Below are 24,997 nucleotides of genomic sequence, written 5' to 3' on the forward strand. Positions count from 1 at the left end.
TATTTGTGGTTCAGGATGACTTAAAGCAAACTTTAAGGCAAAGTCTTTTGCATTTTGAGTTCAGCTTTCTAACATTGCGGTGACTAGCAATTTGTAAGCATTAAACTCTCTGCTTTCAAGAAGCAGTTTGAACAAAGTAGATGTGGATCCAGTAGTTCTTAATTATTGGAAGTGTGATAACTGATAAATATGCATTTCATGTGTTGTACTCCTGCATAGTGAGGAGGTTTTCTTTAAGCTTTCCAAAAGTAAATGTTTTTATGAGAATTGTAGGTGGTTCTGTTCTGTATAAAACTGGAAGCTGTATATGTGATGGTTGAGAAGGTATTGAATCCTCTAGTGTGTGTATGTGTCTCTGTGGCTTTGATATTTGCTTACAGGAGGCTGTTAGTGTTTTTCCCAAATGTGTTTTTTTATCAGTTGCATGACTATGTGAGGTTGTTATGATAGGTGGCTCTGTTGGTATTCCTCTTAGAAGAAAAATGAGTCATGGAGAGTGCTCTACCTTCTAGTTTCCTAACTCTCGCTCTGCTATGCAGTGTTATTAAAAGCATGTGTTCTTAAAAGCATGTGTTATAGATCATAGTTATGAAATAGCTGAGCTAGAAAGGGACCTTGGAGCAATTGGCTAGTCTGCACATCTGTACTTCAATGTTTTAACACCAGTTCAGTTAAAGTGTTTATATGTTTAAATGGAACTTCCTGTGTTTAAATTTGTACCCATTGCAGCTATACCTGTCACTGGATACCACTGATAACCCGTCTTGTTATGTATATGTATATAAATATATATATATATATATACATATATATTTATTATACATACACACACATATATATATTTATATACATACACACATATATATACATATATATATATATGTGTATGTATATAAAATATCTACAGTCAACAAGAAGGGTCAAAAGGAAGACTTAGGGAGCTACGGGTCTGTCATGACTGAGGAATGTCATGGAACAGATAGTTTTGACTGTGATTTTATGGTGTGTGCAAGGACAGCCAGGAAATCAGGCTCAGCCAGTGTGGATTCATGAGAGGCAAGTCCTGCTTGATCAACTTGATTTCCTTCTGTGAGCAGATGATCCGTCTAATGGATGAAGGAAAGACTGTGAATGTAGTCTATGTAGACTTTAGTAAGGCCTTTGACTCTGTCTCCTGTAGTATTTTGCGAAGCTGTCTGGCTGTAGCTTGGACAGGTACAGTTCTTGCTGAGTAAAAAACTGGCTGGGTGGCCAGGCCCAGAGAGTGGTGGAGAATGGAGTTAAATCCAGCTGGTGACTGGTCACAAGTGGTGTTGATACTGGGCACTGTCCTGTTCATTATCCTTATTGGTGACCTGTATGAGGGCATTGAGTGCGCTCCCAGTAAATTTGTAGATAACACCTAGTTGAGAAGTATCAGTCTGCCTAGGTATAGGATGGCTTTTCAGAGGGATCTCTTCAGAGAAGAGGAGGCTCAGAGGATACCTTATCACTCACTGCAAGGGAGGCTGTGACAAGGTGGGGGGGATCTGTGTGTCTCCTCTGTTGTGTAACTAGTGCTAGGACAAGAGGTAATGGCATTTGATTGCACTGGGCAAGATTCAGGTGGGATGTTAGGAAAAAATTTCTTCTCAGGAGTGGTGAGGTATTGGAACAATCTACCCAGGGAGGTGGTGGAGTCACTGTCCCTGGAGGTTTATGAAAAGAGGGAAATTATAACCTATTAATGCTTGTTGCTATTGAAACTTCCTCACTAGTATTTTGTCTGGCTATTTGTACCCTCTTGTCTTTTTTCTCAGCATCTGTGATCTACTGTTCCCTGCTTGTTTTCAAAGCCATAGTAGGTGGCTTTTTATTTTTAATCCCCTGCCTCTAGCTTGTCAAAACTTTTATTAATTGGGTAATAAAAGAAAATGTATTCTTCAAAGCTGATAAATGCATTTTTTTTTAAATTAATACTCACCTTTCCTAGATGACAGTCTTTTACCTTGAAATGAGTTTCTTCTGTGTTTATCCAATCACATCTTATTACTCAACCAGTATGGTAAAATCCCAGGTAATGAATTAACATGAAACGTATATAGTTGAACAAAACCACACGATTAATGTGACATTTCCCCCCCCCCCCAGATCTATTCCCAACTGACTAGAAAGATTCGGAAGATTTTTTTTCATCAGTTTTAAAGATCAGTTATAGTTATACGTAGCTTCTTAAACGATTACGTGGCTTTTTCAAAGCAGAAGAGTTATTTTTATTTTTTCCCCTTCTCTCTTTCTTTTTCAGCATGGTGTTAGTCTGTACATTCAGGATAAAGAAGGCTTGTCAGCTTTGGATCTCGTGATGAAAGACAGACCAGTCCATGTGGTATTCAAGAAAACTGGTAGGAAATAAATTGTATTTTACAAGGAGAAGTATTTCAATGTCTTAATGTCACAGTGTAGACAGTGTTTTCTGTTTCTAATTAGAAGGGTATGGACTATCATATTTCTTAGGATATTGGGTCAGTATTGTCCATAAAACAGCAGGTGCAGAATGTTTGTTAGCAGTAGACACAGGATTTGTGTACGTGACAAAAATGAACAAATAATGACTGGCTTAGTGGTTTGAAGGAAAGAATAACTAATAAAAAGACATCAAACAAAAGCAAGGGATTTAATAGGTCGCCCAGAGATTTCGCAGAGTCTGTCCTTGCAGTTGTTTGAAACCTGAAAAGGACATGATCTCAGGCAGCAAGCTCTGAGTGATCATGCTTGAGAAGGAGGACTTGAACTGGATGGCTTCCAAATGTCATTGTCAAGTTACCAAAGACAAATGTCTTTGAATTCAGTAGAGTGGTTTACATTACTTTTGTGTCTTCTGTGAAAAGTGGGGAGTGTATTCTTCAATCTATACTTTTAAGGTAAAATAACTTGATATAAGTTGGCTACAGTCACTCTAAATACAACATTTCCTAATGGGAAGTGAGCACACAAGGGAAAAAAAAAGCATAAATAACTGAGTACACAATGTTTTCTTTGACAGAAACAGTTTTTCCAACTTTTTTAATGCTGTTTTATGCTTTTTGTACCTGTCTTCTTGTCTCTAGAGTTGCACAGTGAAATATATTCTTTTCATCTTGTTTTCAGTCAATTTAAGTGGTTTTGATCACGCCAATCTTGAATTTCATGTATTAATTTTACATTTTAATATGGTAAACTCTCTTAAGCCTTATAATAGTTGGATCAAATGCTCAAATGTACATGCAGAAGGGTATAACCTTTTTGGGGGAATGACTTTTCAGTAAATTGAGAACTAAAACCATGTATCCTTAAAGTAGTAGCAGTGTTCTTCTAAGAACTGTAGTAACTCTGTTGTGAAACATTTGCATCTTACAAAAAGGGAACGTAAATGTGAATAACGTGGCTTATCTTGTACACATAGTTGTCTTAAAACAACCTCTAAGATGATACCTTTTCATTAGAACATACGTTTTTCAGCTTCAGTTCAAGGTGAAAAATCATCTTTCCCCTTCAAATTTTTAATAGAAATTGTAAGAGTTCTCAAAGTTGGTGTGTATGAAACTGCTGTATTTACAAGCTGCAGAGAGACTAATGTTTTCATTACAGATCTCACAGAAGTCTACACGTGGGGAAACAATATAAATTTTACATTGGGTCATGGAGGTCAACAGAGTAAACATCATCCTGAACTGGTGGACCTCTTTCCTCGTAACAGCGTGTATATCAAACAGGTATTTTGGGAGTATTACATAGGCACCTTTCTCAGTAAATGTGGAAGGATTTGTGGAAGGAAACAACAATCAGTAATGTAATCAAGTTTTGCAAATTAACAAGGAAAAATTGTTGGGTTTGATTTGTATATTTTTATTTTTTCTTTCTGGTAATTTCTAAGCAAGCTGTTTCCAGAACAGCTGAGGAATATTAGACAAGGTCTTCTGTATTATTTTCTTGCTGCTTTACCTCCCAGTCACACCCAATGAAACCATAATTCTATTACAGTGGAGAGAATGTTTTTTGATCACTATTGATAATTAATATTGTTTCAATAGCTAGAAGATAATTAAAGAGTTCAGAAACTTGGCGTTCCTCTATTTTGAGTTTCTAACCTCTTGTTCTACTCCCACAGTGAACAGAAGTGGGACAGTGAATTTTTGTGACATGTTGGTTTCAAATTCTTGTATTGAAAGTAGCATGTGTGCTGTTAGAGCACACCTCCTATAAATGGTAGATTGTTCCTTTTAACTTCATGTGACTTCAGTTTTAGAGTAATTCAAAGCTTACAATAAAAACTTGATCTAGCAATTAGTGCTAACCAGCTGTGTTACAGTTTCCTTCAGCAACTCTGAGGCAGGATTTTTACCCTTAAAACAGTCTTTGTTAGCCTATGAGGCCATTACTTGAACATACTTCAATAAACAAAACTATTGAAGTAGGTTAATGTACATATTAAATTTAAAGCAAGTGTTTTGTGCTACTTCTGATTTGATTTGGTAATACATCTGCTCTTATACTGGTATCTTACTCATATTCTCATGATCAGATGAATTGTATCTTTTGCCTCATTTAGAGTTTAGCTTTCAAAGAGGTTCACCATGCTGGTGAAGAAGTGAAATAACTAGAAGCATGCCTAAATCCAGTTATCTTGTACCTGTACACTACTGAAAATCAGAGAGATTCCTTTCTGAACTGGCCTGCCATAATTTAATCTATTCTGGGGTCTCTGTACATTGACCAGCTTAGTCACTGTGTCTGTATGGAGAGAGCTGTAGCTTTGCTATGTAAGCAAAGGTCAGCAAGATGCACTGGTTCAGGTGCATCTCACTTTCAGTTGAATTCTTCTTTTTCTTATGAAATTCTTAGTAGCAGTTATAGTGAAAACAAAAGAATCCTCCTGTTGGCTGATCATAAAAACAGTCTAAAAAGTTGCTCGTAGTAACAATGCTGATCATTTGCATTCTTCTTTGCTTAGGTTACTTACACCTTGGGATGAAGGTTTCTGTGTTGCAGCATTGCATATAGTTTCATGTTCATGTATTGTAATAAGTTATCATTATTAAAGCTGAAATTGTTCGCTAGGTGGTTTGGGTAGGCGTTCTTAGGTTATCCAAGAAAATAAAATTGTCCTCTATTCTCTTCCCACCCTAATTCTTTCAGGTGGTACTCTGCAAATTCCACTCAGTGTTCCTTTCCCACAAAGGTCAAATTTATACATGTGGACATGGACAAGGAGGGCGCCTGGGACATGGTGATGAGCAAACATGCCTGGTAACTTAATGCTATTTTTTGTGTAGCCTAGCTTTTTTTTCCTTTATATCAAACAGAAAGTCTGAAAACTGAATTAGAGTTCTTGTGAGTGTACTCTTAAAACTTATTCAGTCGCTTTGCTGTTTAAATAGACAACCTCCTTTTTCCTTGCTAAATAACATCATGAAAGGTGACAGAAGGATTATTTTGTGTTAGACTTGCACAGCTGTTGAGTGAGTTCATTTGAATAGAACGTTGTTAGAATATATGAAAATGAAATTTGAAGAGACAAATACAATGGCCGTACAGTTCAGACTTAAATATCTTACCTTCTGTTCTTGGTAGCGTGCACTAAGTTTACAGTACAGTATTCAGTTTTGTTAAATATTCTTAGTACTGAGTATCTGGTAGAACTTGATACTGTGTTCTGAATGCTGTTATGAAGACCAAAGCTCACTTTTAAGCACTTTTTTAGAAGAACACAATTTTTCTTGCATAGGGTATGGAAGCTCATGTTTTGAAATGGGGATGATATTCATATAAAGGAGAATTCCCATTAGAGAGCATAAAGAGTCAAAGATACAGAACTCCTTCCTTATTCTCTGTAACTTTCTTTAGATTATCCTGTATTTGGATGGATGGGAGAAACTATTATGATTTTAAAAGAAAAACAAAAATGGTAAAAGTTAATAGTTGTGTAGTTGTCTTCAAGATACAGTTTCCACACTGGTTTTAGAGCAGGCCTGCACTGACAGCAGAGGATGTGTTTTTAATGTCTAATTGGATTGGATACGGTAAATTTGTTCATGAATATGTTGTATGTTCATGTACATTTTCATCTGTAGTTTCAATGTTTTGTTATGAATTTCTGTTATACATATGGCCTTTGGTAAATATAACACTTCTGTGCTTATTTAGGTTCCAAGACTTGTGGAAGGCTTGAGTAGCCACCATTGCTCCCAGATAGCAGCAGCTAAAGATCATACTGTTGTTTTAACAGAAGATGGATGTGTTTACACGTTTGGCCTAAATACTTTCCATCAATTAGGTATTCTTCCTCCTCCTGCTAATTGCAGTGTTCCTAGACAGGTAAGAATAACGCCAACCAAAAGCTTGGCTGTGTTTGTTGTTTTCATTATTATTATTATTATTATTATTATCAGAAAGTGAAACGTGAAATTCTTTTGACGTTGAAATGAAAGCTGAATTCAGATAAAATCTTGACTCTGTGCTACTGTACATCTCAATCTTAAATTCTTATTTGTATCCTGGACTATACAAAAGATTGTAGCAATAAGTATGATACAAGCTGCAGTTTCCAAGAACTTTTTTTTTTTTTCCTAACTGTTCTGTAACTGAAATGATGTAATAATAATAATAGATATGTATTACTTGAGACTAATGACCTTGGCACGTTTTGGATCACTGGATGCTGGATCTAAGAGTATGATGGTTGTATCCTTTGCTGGAAGTGCTAATGATTTAGGAGTTGTGATGCTTTGGAAAGAATAGAAACAGGGCTAAGAAATAATTAACAAGAACTAGCGAGCCTTCAGGAGAGGGTGTCGGCATCAGCAACTTGAGGTTTTTTTCTATGTTCAATTGATAATTTGTTCTGAATGTTTTTAAAAAGGCAATAAGAACTGTTCTACCATTGAAAACAAATTCCATCTGGAGTAAAAAAGAACAAACAAAAACCCAAAAAATGAAATTGTATTATCAGTGTTATTAAAGTAGGAAAAACTCATTTGCCAAAGTGCAGTAGGATAGTTTTTAGAGGAACAGTAGGATGCCCTTCATGATAACTGTATATCCACAGTATTTCTTTTGATTTTTCCGGATAGTTCTTGATGGTCAAGATTAAGTTAAATATGAAGTCCGAAATTAGTTGCATATTGTTCTACAGGGTGTCTAGAGCATTAGGGCGTACCAACTGAAACACTTTAAATGACACCTTTGCAGCACTCTAGTCTTCTTTGCATGTATTACACAGGTGCTTTGCAATCCTTGCATCTTACGATTGAAGACCGTCTAAGGATTTGATCCTAGTTTTGATTAAATAGTGCAAAATAACAATAAAAAGACGACCAAAAAAGCTTTCTTTTTTTTGGTCATAAATGCACAAGTGTCCCACTTGACAAACTTCTGAAATAATCCCTATTTAATAGACTGTACATGGATTGATACCAATACTGTACTCTTATTGACTTTAGAAGTTAAATGTTGTCAGAAGTTTGTACGTGTGAAATTCACTCTTTGCTGCTTAATATTAAGATGTACTTTGGATTTGTGCTTAGGTTCAGGCAAAAAACCTGAAAGGTAGAATGGTGATTGGAGTGGCTGCAGGCAGATTCCATACAGTGCTATGGACTAAGGAAGCAGTGTATACCATGGGGCTGAATGGAGGCCAACTAGGTAAGGTAGAAGTGTTCTGAAAAGTAAAACACAGCCATTAGAAGTTGTTACACGTACTAAAGCTACTGTCTGCTTCCTACAACAGAAGCCTGGTTAAAGCTTTCTCTCTTCTTTCTTTTTTTTTGCCAATCTGATGATTTCATCCCTCCCCACTTTTTTTTTATAAAGAATATTTTTTATAATGTTTACACTTTGAGATGATGGGAGCTGATCTGACTTAGCTTCTATGTTTCTTGTGTGGTTCTGTTATAGAAGATGTTAAGGATATAGATGTTACTGTTAGTGTTGCAAATTATGCAAGGTCTTGCTGATAGTGTCTTCAATAAATTATGAACTATCTCATTTGTCCAGTGTAAACAAATTACTCTTAATTTTTTATATACTAACTTTTTGAAGTGAAATCTTTTCCTGAATGTAGATATATGTATATATTTTTAATTACCATAACCTTTACTTAATTCAGTATTATTCTGACATGAGAACCTGAATAAAACATGTTACCAACATGTAAACTTCCTAATTTGTTGTATTGATGGGATACTTTAGTTGCGTTTGTCTTTTTTAATAAACATATATTGCAATAGTGTAATTGGACAGTTCTTTATGCAGACAAAACTTAGCTAGCTCTGGTACTTACAGTTAGTCTGCATCAATTCTGAAATCTGGTTTATACACCTTTGTGTTCCTATTTAAGAGTAAAAAGTTATCTGATAAAAATACCTTTGTCAGAGAAGCATCTTACTAATGAATATTTATTTTATATGTGTGTATGCATCTATCTTATACATTACTTTGTGGTTACTTGTGCTACTGAGATTCTTCTGCTATGCACAAGACCCACCCAATACAGTACGATATGAATACAGTAGCTTGGATCGTAAGTGGTATTGTTGTGTCAGCTGAGAACTGTGAAAATAAACCTTGTGCCTCTACAGGAAATTTGGGTGTGGTGCTGTGCATTTAGGACAGGATTGCAGGCCTTTGTGTTGCAGATATAAGTGCACAGGGTTATGCTGTGTACATTTTTACAGATTCTCAATGCAGCTGAGCAGTAATGACTTGATCTTTAAGTTTTCTGAGCCCCTACACTTACAACTTCAACTTTTGTTTCACCTTAGTCCCCTGCCTTAGTGCTTATATGCACGTACAGTGATTTCTATGACAAGCTTGTTTAGTACCTTCCAGTGATAGTTGATGCAATAATACTTCTAGTGTTATAAACTGTAATGCAATCGGATAGAAGTTCTTTCTTTGAGATGAAAGGCAATGCTACTGCATAGTCTAATGCTATTAAATAGCTGGCCCTGTAGAACGTGCTTTACTTTATGTCAGATCTTGAATATTTTCAGGAATTCATGGTAAACTAGCAAGTATGTGTGGTGCATCTGTCTTAATGCTTTGAAGGTGAATTATCTAATACCTAGAAAATCTTAAAGAATTTAAAGGTTCTTCAAAGTAGGTTAGCAATATGTTCTTTAATTGAGTTGTGTGGAATGTTAAATAATACTTTTTGGGGGGTGGGTTGTATTTTCTAGGTTATCTGCTGGATCCTAATGGAGAAAAGTGTGTAACTGCACCTCGACAAGTTTCTGCTCTACACCATAAAGATGTTTCTGTGTCGCTGGTGTCTGCAAGTGATGGTGCTACAGTGTGTGTTACTGAAAGAGGGGATATTTATTTACTTGCAGACTATCAGTGCAAAAAGATTGCTTCAAAGTATGTGTTACTTTTCTAATTTGTTATGAAGTTTGAGGTGAAGGTTTCACTATAGGCTTCTACTTGCAGTAGAATTATTATTATACACAGTTTTGTGTATAAAGTAACACTAGTACAGCACTACTCTGAGTTTTCTTCATTCTCAGTTGTCATATGAACTGCAGCAACTTTTTTGAGTTTATTTTGTTGTTACATGGGACCGAATACCATTCATTGTTTACTAAGGATATTTTAAACAAAACAGTAGGAAAAAATATTTCATGCTGCAGGCTTAATAATTTTGAAACTGGTAATTTTTTGTTCATTTTCTGATTTCAGTTTGTTTAAATGTATCTGGGTAGAGATGTTGAGGATGTCCTGCTTTGTTCTGTTTTTGAGTCAGTCGATGTGGCTCTGAATTTCATAAGGAACATGTGGAAATAGCATGCTGCATAGAGTAATTTAGGTTGGAATAGGGACCTCGTGATCCCACCTGGTCCATGTGCTAAAACCTGTATGTAAAACCTGTTGAAGAAACTGGGCCTATGACTCATAAATTATAATTAAGTTAATTAATCTCATTCTCTCTGATAGTTTTCGTGAACAGATCAGAAGAGGTAATGAACGTTTTTTCAACAGCTTCCAGTTATCTTTTCAGCTACCTTTGAAATACTACCAGTATTCATTAGCTTAGGGATTACTATTTATACTTCTGTTCTCTATCGTTAAATAACCATTCTTACACTAAGAAACTGGAAACTGTTATCTTCCATGGCTTTAAGCAGTTAGATTGGAGGGAAGTTGAGAAACTCCTGGAATAAAAGGGCAAAAGGTCTTTTACTATAAACTGCTAAACAAAATTAAAACTGAAATGTATGTGGTTCTGAAGATTAAAGCAGTTTTTTAATCATGAAAAGAAAACATGAATATGCTGTGACTTTTTAAAATACAAAATAGGTCTGTGCAGTCTACTAATAAAATATGATTAGCAGTTATGTTAGTTATGCCAGCAGATAGCTACATTTAGGTAGCTTGTCAGTGTTACTATTTTAGCTGTGCTTTTTTTTTTTTTTTTTTTTTTTTTTTTTTTTTACTACTTATCTAAATGGTAGATATAATTTGGTCTTAGAAGCAAGATTTGTTTGTGATGGAAAAAATACTACTATAACCTTTTGTGTTCTTCCAGACAGCTGAACCTTAAAAAAGTTCTAGTTAATGGGGGCTATTTGGAATACAAGGTAGACACCCAGCATCTTAAAGAAAATGGGGGTCAGAAGATCTGCATTTTAGCACTGGATGAAGCTGGAAGAGTAAGTTATGTTTCTAAAGTACCAATCTTACAGCAAACTGCTTACTGAATAATAAGTATGAAACTGTTTACGCTCCCTTGGTGAACCTCTGGTTAAAGAAATCAAAATAGGACTTACCTTGGAAAGGAAGATAAAATGCATGCTACAATACTAAATAACTATATTTTTCTGTTTTTCTATAAACTTGTTGACAGTAAAAAATCAGCCCTAGAGGATGCACAATTCCTTTGCGTAGTGCTGTTAGTGATGTGTTCTTCTATAATATATTAAAAAGCTATGGGAAAACTACTGGAGTGATCTACAGTACTTCATTTTTAAATCTGTGAACATCTAATAGCCTTTTAATGGAGATTGAAACTGTTTTACTTTTGCATACAAAAGAAGTTAGGGCGTACGTGGTTCTTGTCTTCTATCTTCTCTTACCTCACCTCCCTCGTCACCTTTGCACCCTCCAGAAACAGTCTCAGAAAAGTTGCAGCTAAGCTCTGTGAATAACTAAGGATTTGTAGCTGTATGTAAACAGTGTCGTCTTAGATCTGTGATGTTATGGTGGATTTATTTTGTCTTATTCTCTTCCTCCTCTCACAGAGGAGCAGTTCACAGGCTCCTACAGAATACTCTGCCAGCCTTTCCTAGCTTAGGTCTGTTCACTGGGAGACCTTAGCCTTCAGTGCCACCTAGTGGTGCTTACAAAAACATTTTGTTATCAAAATGCTGCCTTAAAGAACGTTAAAAACTGTGTATCAAAATAGTGATCAGTGTAGGTGTTTCCCTTTCTTTCCTTGCATTTGATTGAGCAGATCATATCTGTTTGTTAGGTCATTAGCTGCCTCGGAGGTCATAAACTTGTGCTTCAGTCCTGTTATGAGGTTTATTCTCTAGTATCTGTGGTATTGGTAGAGTCTCTTCAGCATCTTTGGGGTAATACTTTGGCACAAAAAACTACTTATCTTCCTTTTTGTGTCAACCTACACTGCATATCTTGCCATGCTGAATACTGGCATATACTGGGATTTGTGTTTTAGACTCTGAAAAGGAGAGAGATGCTTTAGACTGAGAAATGGGGTATCTGAGAGGATCTAACTGAGGAAACACTTCTGTTTCCTCAGTTAGCAACTCCTGGTATAGCTTGATTGTTGTTTTTTTCAGCTAAGAGAAGACTTAGAGGGAATCTTACCAATGTGTACCATATATTATGTGTATGTGTGTACATATGAAGGCATAAATTTATCTGTATGCTTGTGTGTATGTATTCACATTTATGTTGTATGTTTCCATGTTTATGTTTGGTTATGGCCTGCATCTGCAGAACCTTGGATGGTACAAAGAAGCTTAGGATTTTAGTCATGTGATTAGCATTTTTTCTGTGCTCTTGTTTTGAATTTGACCTAACTTGTAAATCAGTTGTACAGATTTGTAAATCAACTGGGTCAGTCTTGTTGCTTGGCTTGACTTTGATACCTTTTTCTGTCCTTATTGGAATGTAAGTAAAACCTGCCATATAGATGACAGTTACAAAGATGTTTGAATATTCAGAGAAGCTTTTCAAATGCTCATTATGAGCAAATGGATTTCAGTATCATAATTTTCCCTATTTAACACATGGGTTCTTTTTTAATAGATGTTTTTATTTTTTTAGGATAAGATTTAGAAGAATGTCCTTCTCCTTTCATATGTGACTTTGGAATGACAACATTCTTATGTTTAAAAAGTACAGTACTGCTTTCATATGATTTCTCTGAAAAATACTTTTGCTGATATTACAGATTTTTTGCTGGAAGTCATCCAGTAATTCCATGAAGCAATGTCGTTGGGTATACGGCCGACAAGTCTTCATGTCTGATGTTGCTTTAAGTAGGAATGAAATGATGTTTGTCACACAGGATGGTGAAGCCTTTACTGGCAAGTGGCTAGAGGAAGGAAGAAAAATGCAAGAGAAGAAAGGTTGGTAATTACTTTATTATTTTTTAAGTATTAGAATATAAAGGATTAATTGGACCTTTGCAATACTTGTTTTATGCTGCTTGATCTAATAGTATTATGTAGTGAGTTTTCTCTATGGCTAATGGTTGGTACACTGACCAGCAGTATTTTATTTCCTTTTTGGTTAACATCAGAGATTTCTGGGAAGAAAACTACTTCTGAAGAGCAGTAGTAGCACAAATGCACAGCATAGCAATTTTGTCACATATTAAATGACCAATCCTAGAAAATTGGTATTGAACAGAAAGAGATGTACTTGCTTGTACTGCTTAGTTAGGGAAATCTTACTTCATTTCCCAGACCTGGGCATAATATGGTATCCAGAGCAATTTCTTTCTTATTAACTTGGCTCACGTTGCTGATGGATTGATTTTTGGTTGAGAAGATCCCTCTCTACCATAGGACAGGTTTTTAGTTTGAAGTGTTGGCTCTGTTTATAGGAGTGCCATAAAAATTTATAAGTAGAAGTGGAGTTACTACCAATCTGGGCTGTGTTTGTGTTTTACAACTGTATGTTGCAGTTCTGCTTCTGATATCTAGATTACATCCTAATTGTTATGCTGAAATGGACTTAATCTTTGACAGCAAAAAACTTTCCTCCTGATCATTGCAAAGTTGCATACTAGGTTTGCTCTTTTACTACTTGCTTTTATTTGATGTATTGTACAGTAGCTCCTGAGTGCATGTCATTTTCTTGTTCCTTGTCCTGATGCTGGTATGTATCTATAAGCACACTGTTTCTGCTCATTGGTGTTATTTTTGCAACTTTAGTATGTTTTAGGAAACTTCAGAATTCAGATCTGTTGACTAGGTGAATGTTTAGTCATCATTTGTGAGTCTTTTGGAATGAATGAGAGCTTCTGTGTGGATTTTTCCTTTCTTTCTTTTGAAAGTTTCAGTGGTGCTAAGTGAGCTGAAATCATCAGCGTAATCTAAACTTTATTAGTGACTGCATCAGTGGACTTGAAGTCATAAATCTTAACATTTTTTAATCAGTTCAATTTAATTAGCTTGACCTTTTTGCTTTTTTGTGTTTTTAGCAGAGCTAGTATCAAGCCTTCCAAATGCTTCCACTGAAATGTCTCTTTCATATGACACAAACAATGTGTATGAAAGAATTCGACTTCAGAAACTTGCTTTTGTCCACCGAGCTGTTAGTATCGCCACAGATCCTAATGGATGCAATTTTGCTGTTTTACAGTCAGACCCTAAAACAAGGTATATCAACAAACATCATTTTTTCTGTGTGTTTGTGCATGTGATAACAAATTATTCTGCTTTTCAGAAAAGTCCATTTTCCACACGCGTAGAAGTCATATATAGTTATCCATACTGCCAGAAAATAGCACTTGCATAGCACAGCTAATAACTAACAAATTAGTAAGGAGAGATGTCTTTGATTAATTAGGATAGTATTTTTAGATGAAGTGTTTAAGGCAAGAATTTGCAATCCATTTCTTAATACAGTCTGAGTGTAAATGCTGTAGAAACTCATTACCTCAGTAGTCATTAGTAATCAACTTTTAAATGAAAGTGAAAAGTGGATCTTTGGGGAAAAAGATGTTGAATGTAAAATAGAAGACCACTGAATGATGTTCTCTTAATAGTTTTCAGTATGTCTGATACAGGAGTAAATATCACCTTTTTTCTTATTGCTTTTAGTTGTGATATGAAATATAGAAAATGTTTGTGCTTTCTTTTTGGAAAAATGAAATGAAGATCTGAAAAAATACGTCTTGTGGGCTTAATTGTATAGACAAAAGTGCTGTATCTGATATTCCAATATGTATTTGATATGACAGATCTTATGCATGTGGTTTAATTGTCTAAGTAGCATAGTATTACCTCTTTCTTTAAAAAACAGAACCCAAAATTCTAAGTAGTTCAGCACTGTAAGAGGAAAAAGGAGGCTGCCCTACTCTAATCACTAAGCATACTGTTTAAATTTTCATTGAGTTTGTAAATAGAGGATTTTTTTTTATGGGTACAATTTTTTTTTTCTAGTCTTTATGAAATTCCAAGTGTATCACTATCAAGTTTTGGAGAGGATTTTGGCAAGCTCTTAGATGAAACAGATGAAATGGACAGCATCCATGATGTGACTCTTCAGATTGGCACCAGAACTTACGCTGTGCACAAATACATCTTGGCTGTACGCTCTGACTTCTTTAAGAAACTGTTTGTTTCCAGTGATAGTCAGCTGGAAACGCCAGATGTCTACCGTAAAGATGAAGATGCTGTTGGATGCAATCTGTATGTAATAGAGAAAGTTCATCCAGATCTGTTTGCATACCTCCTGCAGTTCATATACACTGATACTTGTGATCTTCTGACTCATGGTTACAAACCAAAACTCCTACATAAAGAAAAATCAGAAGAGTATCAAGATACTTTAATTTCTAACCTGAACAAAATGAGTTTCAATGAAGATGTTAATCGGAAGTCTGCATTTGAAATTTACAGAAATAATCAAGTGCAAGTTCTAAATGAAAAGCAAAAGAACAAATCTAAAAAAAACAAAACTGTAGGTGAAGAAGCTAACCTCATAAAAATGCTGCAAAGTGCTGCAAAAAAATTTGGACTCAGCAATTTAAGTGGAAGGTAGGTGAGAGTAAATGCATTTATATTCTGGCAAGTTCTTCACGGAGAGTTTTTGTTTGTGTTAGCTTCTTATTAAAAGGGAAGAAAGATCAGTTAGGTTTGCTAAATCTGCCTTTTTCAAGTATAAAAGCTTTAAAATCTTGTGTTGCTTCATACTAAACATCTAAATTCCTATTAAACTGATATGCTCTTAATGGTGAAATTAATGGAAATGAGCAAACACTTGGAATACGTAGAATTGTGTTAGTCATTATTTCCCACATTTATCTTTTTGTTTCAGTGAAGGTAACGAGCTACTTCAGGGCAGGTGATTTTTCCACAAATACTTAAATTAATCAGAAAATATGTGAATCTACTGCTAAAAATAAAATTTCTGATTAAAGTTGCCATGATAAAGCACCCTGTTGGAAGTACATTGCCTCTTAATCCATGAGAAGTGCTCTTGTATCTTTACTATTCCAATTCACAAGCCTTCCTAAATTAGGATGTTAAAAAGCCTGTGCTGAAATGTGTATCTCTTCCACAGCACTGTCATTGCTCAGATAATTGCCTGGTAGTAGAATCTGTAACTTCTAGATTTTTGATTCTGTTATGCTGGACTTCAGCCTTCAGTATGACAGTGCAGCTTTCATTAAAATAAACAGATACCAAAGATGTAGAATGAATTTCAGGTATATTTTGCAACTGGCCTTTTGTGGTTTTCCATGACAGATGGAATTAGTTTTCAGTTTTATGGGGTGAATGGACTGAAATGTTATTACTTCTTGAAACTTTTTCTTAATGGTTTGAACTCCATACTGATTGTACTGTTTATTACCGATGTTAATGATTTGCAGATTGGATGGAGTCAGGTTAGAAAATGGAAAAATTAATGTTGTCAACAGGAAGAATGGGAACAAAATGAAGTTTAATCAGAAAAAATGGTAAACTTTTTTACATGCTTTCACACAACTTTCCTCACATCTGCTATCTTGTTCTTTTTTTTTTTGGCATCTCATTGTCTGCTAAGTGTGGGCTAAGTTTTATCAGCTGTATTTTAGCATCTGGTGTACTCTTATTCCTTTCACAACTGACATTTATTAATTTTCTTTGTAGATCTTCATGTAGCGATATATGAATTAGTGGTCTGAGATGGATTATGTATAGTATGTATATAGTATACTTCTTACTGTGCATCAGTTTGTTCTACAGATTAACTAGAATGCTAATGCCAGGGGAAATTGTCAGGGTAGTTCAGTCAAAGGCAGTTAAATCTCTTGCAAGTAAGCTTGCTGTTACGTTAGGACTACATTAAGTGGAAATAAGAGAATTTATTGTTTTTCTAATGGAAAAAAAAATCAGGAATATCTTTCAGTAGAAGAAATTCTTTACATTTTCATCAAAGGGCTGTCCTTTAATTCCATTGATCTAATTGGGATATCTATACACAAAGGCTTGAATGGTCTGCTGATATAATCAAAGCTATTACGCTTAAAAGTAAATTTTTTACAGGTTTTGAATTCCTTTGCTCTTAAAATGATTTGTTGAAGCTTCTAGGAGCTATTAATTTAACGAAAATAATGAATAGCATGGAAGCTTTTAGATTGACTAAAATTAGCCATAATTTATTTGGTCACAGCTGTTTGAAACAATAATTGGTGACTTTTTGAAAGAAAAATCTTGAGATAGGGTGCCTGCCCTTTGAGAAACTGTACTTTGGACTGAAAAATACTTCTCTTGAAATTATCTTGCCTTTACTGTTAGGTTTTTGTTTGTTTGTTTTACATTAAAATCTAAGTCCTCACTTGCTGAAGCATGTATTCGTAGAGTCTATAACTTACATGTCTGATGAACAGTCACAGTTCTGATCCTATTAAATATCTTCTAGTTCATACCTCTGCGATGTGACATTGAAGTCTTCAGATGGAAAGGAATTCCCTTGTCATAAGTGTGTGCTTTGTGCAAGACTTGGTATGTGTGTGTATATACATTTATATATAATATGTAATACTTGTCTTTTTTTAAACTGGATTTTTATTGGATCTTGAACTGAAATGCCTTTCTTTACAGATTATTTTCACAGCATGTTAAGCAGCTCGTGGATTGAGGTAAGCTTACCGATAAACAAAAATGTCTAGTGGTACATTTTTATGACAGCAAGTAAGGGACAGCTTTTTAATTCTTCCTGCAATAATGGTCCCTAAATATTGGAGAAGAAATAAGGTTGAATTCGTGGATCCTGTTTGTAAGAAAACAACTATTTTTAGTTACTCAGTAACTGAGATTTAGTTACTCTATATATTGAGATTCTGTATTGTATGAGAAGAATAAATCAAAGATTGAATATCAGAGGAGATAAAGTTATTTTTTCGGCAGTTTATTTTGAGCTAGTTCATGGGTTGATGCTGGCCTGTTCTTGGAGAATACTGATGCCTTTGGATGTATTATCATTCGTTTTCTGTACAAGATCTTACAGTTTCAATAAAATGCTGTACTTGTAGGTACTGATTGAAAGGTACTGTAGAATCAGAAGTTAATGTGCAGTATCTCTATTTGACTTTCACTATTAAGGCTATTACAATTAGTCCTCAGTTGCTGTTTCAAAAGGCGTAGGTCTTCTGTTTATCTCTATTCCTGTTTGCTGAATGTGCACCAGTATCTTAGATGTTAGATGATCTTGGGAGATCTTTTCCAACCCTGATATTTCTTTGATTCTGTGGTCTTTGACATTGAGAATTCATTTAGATGCCTCTGTTTCAGAACCTGAATGCTATTAATTTTGATTAATGAACAAGGGGAAAGATGTAAATGGCTGTTTTTTAGAGACTGGAAGCTAAAATGTTTGCAAGTTTTCTCAACTTCACATAGCTTTTTTTTTCTTTTTTTTTTTTCTTTTTTTTTTTTTCGAGATGTAAATTGGCAAAATACTGGCAGCTCTTGTTGCTGAGTAACAACATTTTTCCAATTCTTTAAGTTACTCTACTGCCTTTTCTTCAGTCATCCACAAGAAAACGTATCTGAAACACAAAGCTGAGTAATTAAAATAAAAATTAAAAATTGAATTGTTGAGTATCCATTTATATTTATGTGTGCCCCGGTGGCGCAGTGGTAGGAATGCCACTTTGCAACACTGGGGCCCGGGCTCGAATCCCCTGTGGTGCAAGTGGTAGAAGTGCTGCTTTGTTACACAGGAGGCTCGAATCCTGGGGGCTGGACTCAATGATCTCTAAGGTCCCTTCCAACCTGCAAGAGACTATGATACTATGATATTAGTTATAGCTATATTTGTTATGTGTAGATTGTCAGTCTGTTATTTTGTAAGTATATTTGAAGTGTACAATATTCGTAAGTAAGTAAAACATTCAAAGGTAAATATTTTCTGAATCAAGGACTCTATATGTTATATGAAAATGTCAATTTCTGTAAGACTTTAAGGCTAAGTTGGGTGATGTGTCAGTACAGTGACGCTGTGTACATTTGAATGATGACAGTTACTTCAGTGGTTGGTGCTTACCTTAGTGGTTAGGATGATTCTTCAAATGTAGTGATTGTTGATGACCCTGTTTTCTCTAGGGTTAACAGTAAAGGCTAAATTAACCTTTCAGTTTTATTCTTAAATGGGAAAACTTGTAATCTCACTAAACATTCTGTACTGAGAGGAAAGGAGTTCCATGCTTTGCTTTTAAACAATTCTGGGTAAATATTTTTAAGGACAGTTTTTAGAGAAGATCATCAAATTGAAGAAACACTGAACTGTTTCATGGCTGTTTATTTAGAAGTTTGGCAAGACTTTTATTGTTTTATTGCGATCAGTTCCTAAAATTAGGACAGCTGTTGTCCAAATGCTCAAATATGATTTGCTAAATACAATCACTTTCTTAATTATTTATTTTATTCTAAGTAATCAACTTCTTTATTTCCCTTCCTTTTGCTTTTTAGTCTTCGTCTTGTTCTGCTCTGGAAATGCCAATACATTCTGACATACTGCAGATAATAGTAGATTACCTGTATACGGATGAAGCTCTTGCAATAAAAGGTAATGTATTTTCAGCTCAACAGTAGTTCCTGCAAGTTTTATATATATTCTTTAAAGCCATTTCCATAGTTAGCATGCTTGTGTTATGTCTTCATCTAGAAAATCCAAATTGGTGTGACTTCAGATTTTGAGGCTTCTTATCCCATGGTTTTTTATTTCTTTTCTGTTTGTCAAACTCTATTTTCCTCTTCCCTCTCTGTCTTAAAAATAAATATGCAAAATCACTTCTTTTACTCATCTATAAGCTATTCCTTGTACTGTGAGCTTCCATCAGAATTTGCAGAGCCAGTACATTTGTCCCATTAAAATCTTGCTGAAGAGCTGTGTGTAACAATTGCTTAAATGATTGACTAATCTGATGCTTTGTTTTCCAGATTCTCAAAATGTGGAATTCATATGCAATGTTCTTGTGGTAGCAGACCAGCTTCTTATATCCAGGCTCAAAGAGATATGTGAAGTAGCCATTGCAGAAAAATGTGAGTTCTGCCATTTCTATTACAGTGTTCTAGAAATTAAAATATACTTTTCTTTTAGATGTTAATGTTATTGCCTTTTCTTCTGTATCTCTGCACAGAATTACTTGTTAATTCCTTTGTACTTGTTACCTTCTGCTGTTAATCACACAACTGTTTACAATTGCTTTTTCTTGGCAAGGGGATGATCTAGATTACCATAATCCTTATTTCATTATGCTTCCTTTCCTTCTCTATGCTTCCTTTTCTTCTCTTTTCTTCGTCCTCTTTAATAAAAAATAAAAATAAACCCAAATATCATCAAACCTTTATTTCTACCAATTTTTGTTTGCTGTTTATTAAATTAAAACTTCCTGCTATTAAAATGGAAACACTGAATTAATTTTGTCCTATTTCCGTCCTTGTATTGAGTTCTGCTAGTAATTCCGTTGTTTGTTTGATACGGTGCTCTTTCTACATGGATACAAAGGTTGCCTTTTCTAGAAAGCACTATATACTATTTCTCAGATTCATATTCAATGTCAGCATAAAATTTTACTTGTCATTTCTTGATTTTTTCCCCCTCTCGCTTCTTTTCTTTCTCTTATTTCTCTTTAATTAATGAAACTTGTAATTATTAGCTTTATTTTTCCTCTTTGTTTTGATCTGCTGAGTTTCAATAAACTGAAATTGAAGTATCTGTAGGTAGGAGCTTTCTGTTTTTCTGAACGAGCTGTTGTGTTCATGCTGCTGTGTAGTTATGTGGAGCCTGCTGTAGTTAATGCTATGCAGTAAGTCTTAAACATTTCTACATGAGGTTTTTTACTAGTTTGTTGTGTTTTCTCTGCAGTAACTTTAAAGAATGCTGCTGAGTTGCTGGAGTTCTCAGCGATGTATAATGCTGAACAGTTAAAACTGTCCTGCCTGCAGTTCATAGGACTCAATATGGCAGCTTTACTTGAAACAAGGTAAGGAGGGATGCAGATGAGCTTATGTATTGTTGCTAAAGTCAAGTATTCCAGAAAGGGCAGATTTGTTGGAAGTAATAGGAGCAGCTAAAGTACAGCTGAGTGCTGCTGTGTTAAAGAGAAGATCATTTTTGCCACATCTGTAGAAAGAAAGTAGTTGCATACATGTACATATTATACACATTCCATCCTACAGCTGTTCCAATCTGGCTTGAAAAGCTTGAGTTAAGGGTTAATCTTCTCTTGAATTTAATGTTCTTTGACATTAAGCCTGATCGTGTTCCGTGTTTTTCACATTGTTTTTAAAGATGCATAAAATTGTGTGTGCATTTTTTCTGATTTTTTTTTTGTTGTTTTGTTTTTATACATGTGATATTTACTGTGCTAACTGAATTTACGTTGAGTAAGTTAATTATAGCTGGTGTGTTTTCTGAGAACTGTAGAATGAATCATAGAATGGCTTGAGTTGGAAGGGACCTTAAAGCTTGTCTGTTTCTAACTCCCCTGCCACCCACTAGATGGTGTTGAAAAGGATGGGCCTGCGTCTTCTGATAGTGTATTTGCTTTAACTGTCTGCAGTGAAGGCTCAACAGATGATTTACTGTTGCTTTCCATAAATATTCAGCTAGACTCCTGTAAGGTTAAAGGTGTTTTCTGTCACTGCTTTCATAGAGGACTTTGAGTTACTTCCAGAGTAAATAATATCTTCTCAGGGTAAGCTCATTGATCTTCTTTTCTAGGAAAGGCTTATACATAAATTCTTCTTTATTACCATTCTTCTCTGCTTTCCTAGGCTTTTATCAACAGGAGTTTTTAGAGATCTTTCTTAACCAGTTCAGAATACCAGCACTTCAGATCCATGTCAAAAAGATCTTCTATGTGTATCACAGATAAAAGAATCTATCGATAGTGTCAATTTTCTTATTCTCATCTTCATATCTGTTTACATTTTAAGCTTTGATTTTGAAAGGAGAATAAAAATTTATTGTGTTCAGTGCTGTTCTTAATTAAGATTTGTTGGATTTTAAGCCCAGGAAGGACATGCAGCATTCTTAGTTAGAAACAGATCTGCATCTCCATTTTAACGAGAATACCCTCAGTAGGTGGAAAGTGGAAAGACTCCTGATTTGATAGGCCTGAGACAGCTGAAAATGAGCCATGATAGCACTGTGGAAGGAAAGCTGTTCATGCAGACAAGGCAGAATCTAGTTGAGTAAAATCTTGTATTATTTTTTTGCATAAGTGTCAAAGGATATTGTGGCTGATTTTTACGGAAAAATTTATGTAGACTTGGGGTGTTAGGTACCTGTAAGGAAGACTTGGAAGTATGCAGGAATAGATAAGATAATTCTACAACAACTGATTATTAAGTAAAAGTGGACTATTTGGAAAGTGTATATTTTTAATCCTGCCTTATAATGAATGCATTAATTCATTTATGGCTTGAGTTCATTTTCTTCCATGTCTGAGCCTATATATGTCTCAAAGTGAGATTTGTGTAGAACATTCATTTGGATTTTTCATTAACATGATTTGTATGTTCTTTATTTATTTTTAGGACTCTGGATATCTTAAGTGATGAAGTTGTAAAGGATCTTTCTGTTTATTACAGGAAAATGGTGAGTCATACAACCTCAGTGGAAGGTTAGGTTTAAAATGAGATCAAGTGAGTAAGATGTATATACCTGCAGGGTTTTTAGATGACGGGCTGACAGGAGAATATCTGACTCAAGAAAAACTAGCCCCTGCTATAGCCACTTCCATGGAGCTCATATGTTCTTATTCACTAGCCAATACTATCCTTCTTTAAAGTACTTAAATTGCATATTTAATACATTAAATGTACTTGTTAATGAACAGTTTTTGTCTGGGGAAGAAAACTTAGAAGGAAAAGAAAGCAAAGGTGTCTTTCCAGTGAAAAATGAAGTGCTCTCAAGAAATCTTAAAAGCAACGAGAAAAATAATGTGAAAGTTGAAATTCAATGCACAAAGGGAAAACCAAGAAACATTATACTGTTACATGGTTAAAGAATAAAGAATGTGAGTTTGCATAACCCTGAAGCATTTTCTGTCAGGGGTTATAAGCAGCTGGGAACATATGTAGGTCAGTCTGAAATTAATGCCTCCTGTTTGTTTTTTTTTTCTGTGGAAACTGTAACAGCCACAAAGAATGCAAGAACACTAATTGATAGAGCAGGTTCTCAACTACAAACCACTGTTCTTCAACATAGTCACCACTATTAGCCTTGGCCTATTTAGAAATGTAACAGAAGTTTATAACCTGCTTAAATAATTACTTAATCTGTAAAAGTGTTTTAAGTAACTGTCGTTTTGACCCTTGTGCAAGAGAGATCAGGTATTTGCTAACAATTGATATAAGAGCAATGGTGTAATAACTCTTCTATCTACAGATTCCTGCTATGGTCAGGAGAGTAATTACGCCATATCCAGATGGACCTGACTTAAGTTGTTTTGAGCCTGAAGAGGGAGAGAACTTTGTTTTTATAAGGGAAGAAATGAATACAGAACAGAATTCTCAGTAAGTATCTGGTTTTCATCAATATTTCTGAGTGAGCTATATGTGGTATTTAATTGTCTTTGTATGGTACCTGACCCCCTCTGGGGGGGCCTATTAGAAAATAGGATAAATTATGATTTCAAGGACTTCTCTCAGTTCCCTGAAGTATTGTACATTGCAGTGAAAAGTCCCTCCCCACCTCTTAGTCCCTCCAGCTTACTAATGGAGTAATGCTGGATGCACAGAGACAGACTAGGTGAAGTGGTTCCGCACAAAGGGACCTAGGAGGAGTGCTGGTGACAGCAGCTTTTCAGTATGAGCTGGCAGTGTCACCTGGCTGCCAGGGTAGCAAACTGCAATTCAGGGTACATTAAATTCATCACAGTCAGCCGGTCAGAAGAGGTAATTCTGCTCCGTTTAGTCTTGGCGTAGCTTCAACTTGAATAAGTGCATGGTTCTGGACTCTATAAAAAAACAAACAAACAAAAAAAAACCCAATAAAAACAACCAAAGGGTGTGAATGTTCTTGAAAGCACCCAGAGGAAGGCAACAGATCTGGTAGAAGGGCTGGCATGTGCTATGAGGAGAGGCTAAGGACACTGGGTTGTCCAATGTAGAGAAGAAAAGCAGCCTCACTGCTCTCTACAGTACCCTGAGGAGAGGAAGCAGGGAGACAGTTCTGGGCTCTGCTCATGGGAACCAATAACAGGATGGAAACATCACAAAGCTGCATCAGAAGAGGGTTAGAATGGGGACTGGAAAACATTAATTTGCCATCTGGGTAATCAAGCACTGAAACAGGCTTCCTAGGGAGGTAATTGATGTCCCATGCTCCTCAGTCTTCATGAGGCATTTGGGTAATACCATCATTAATGTTCTTTAACTTTTGGTAAGCCCTGAAGCAGTCAGACAGTTGGAATGAATATTTATTGGTCTCTTTCAGTTATGAACTGAACTATTCCTTTAAGTAATGTGATCAAAGGTAGCAGAATGAGCATTGCAAATATATAGGTGCTGTGCATTACATGGCTGAACCTGTCTATTTATTCAACCAACTATGAAGCTCATTGAACTTCCTTGAATTAGAAACTTAGAGATAAACTAGCAGTCTTTACTGTACTATAGATCTGTCTGAAAAATACTTTTTATCTGCATTTCTTAATTTTATCAGTATGTCATGAGAAACAACAAGTTTTGTGTTGTTTTTTATCTGTCAATTTGAAGTGAATGCTTTCTGGCTGGAGAATAATAAAGCAAATTTCCTATGGTTAGGAACTGTTAGAAAATGTAATCCAAGTAGCTGTAGATCAGGTAATTTGGCCTTGGTGTTTTTCTGGTGTTCCGTTATCCTCTTTTACAACGTTTATCTAAAGATTGGGAAGTGACACCAGTTGGGTTTGTAGAGACTTGTCAGGCTAAAAACATGCTGCTTTTCTGATGAGTAAATTTATAGTGTTTTTTGTTTAAGTACAGCTTTGTAACTGGACAAATTGACTGTAAACTCTGCATTACTGTGAAGAGGTTCATTTGATATAATGGCTTAGTAATATAAAGTTGTACTAAAGTACAAGTTTAGAGAAGAAATAGTAGGTCAAGAGAACTGAGAGACTGTCTTGTATTAGAACTCAAGCCATATATATATACTTATGGTTACAATATTGATGTAGGATTGAATTTGGAGATGTTATTAATTTAATTCTGAATTTCTAATAGTTGTGCTGAAATAAATAAAGATACTCTTTAGTTCAAGTTGTTCCTTGTATCCTAAGTAGGAACAAGTTAAGTTCTGGTAACAT

The 24,997-nt window shown here is 35.2% G+C and overlaps 1 protein-coding gene across 5 annotated transcripts in view; it reads left to right on the top strand.

Annotated features, from left to right (window-relative positions):
• The window catches only part of IBTK (inhibitor of Bruton tyrosine kinase), a 53,989-nt gene that overhangs the window by 8,764 nt on the left and 20,228 nt on the right, over nucleotides 1-24,997 (top strand). For 2 of the 5 annotated variants that reach the window (XM_015859009.3, XM_015859007.3), the window contains 18 exons: nucleotides 2,285-2,381; nucleotides 3,607-3,731; nucleotides 5,155-5,265; nucleotides 6,163-6,333; nucleotides 7,542-7,659; nucleotides 9,195-9,375; nucleotides 10,541-10,664; nucleotides 12,431-12,608; nucleotides 13,688-13,865; nucleotides 14,652-15,248; nucleotides 16,085-16,171; nucleotides 17,116-17,198; nucleotides 17,298-17,335; nucleotides 19,167-19,263; nucleotides 19,638-19,739; nucleotides 20,566-20,683; nucleotides 22,242-22,302; nucleotides 23,095-23,222. In XM_015859009.3, the coding sequence (XP_015714495.2) occupies nucleotides 2,285-2,381; nucleotides 3,607-3,731; nucleotides 5,155-5,265; nucleotides 6,163-6,333; nucleotides 7,542-7,659; nucleotides 9,195-9,375; nucleotides 10,541-10,664; nucleotides 12,431-12,608; nucleotides 13,688-13,865; nucleotides 14,652-15,248; nucleotides 16,085-16,171; nucleotides 17,116-17,198; nucleotides 17,298-17,335; nucleotides 19,167-19,263; nucleotides 19,638-19,739; nucleotides 20,566-20,683; nucleotides 22,242-22,302; nucleotides 23,095-23,222 (2,594 nt within the window). Of the gene's footprint in view, nucleotides 1-2,284; nucleotides 2,382-3,606; nucleotides 3,732-5,154; nucleotides 5,266-6,162; nucleotides 6,334-7,541; nucleotides 7,660-9,194; nucleotides 9,376-10,540; nucleotides 10,665-12,430; nucleotides 12,609-13,687; nucleotides 13,866-14,651; nucleotides 15,249-16,084; nucleotides 16,172-17,115; nucleotides 17,199-17,297; nucleotides 17,336-19,166; nucleotides 19,264-19,637; nucleotides 19,740-20,565; nucleotides 20,684-22,241; nucleotides 22,303-23,094; nucleotides 23,223-24,997 lie in introns of those variants that run through there. The other 3 variants (XM_085541949.1, XM_085541948.1, XR_014944187.1) reach the window with 2 other exon arrangements.

This window comes from Coturnix japonica, chromosome 3, assembly GCF_054131305.1.
Source record: "Coturnix japonica strain WE chromosome 3, WE-NBRP24, whole genome shotgun sequence".
NCBI lineage: Eukaryota > Metazoa > Chordata > Aves > Galliformes > Phasianidae > Coturnix > Coturnix japonica.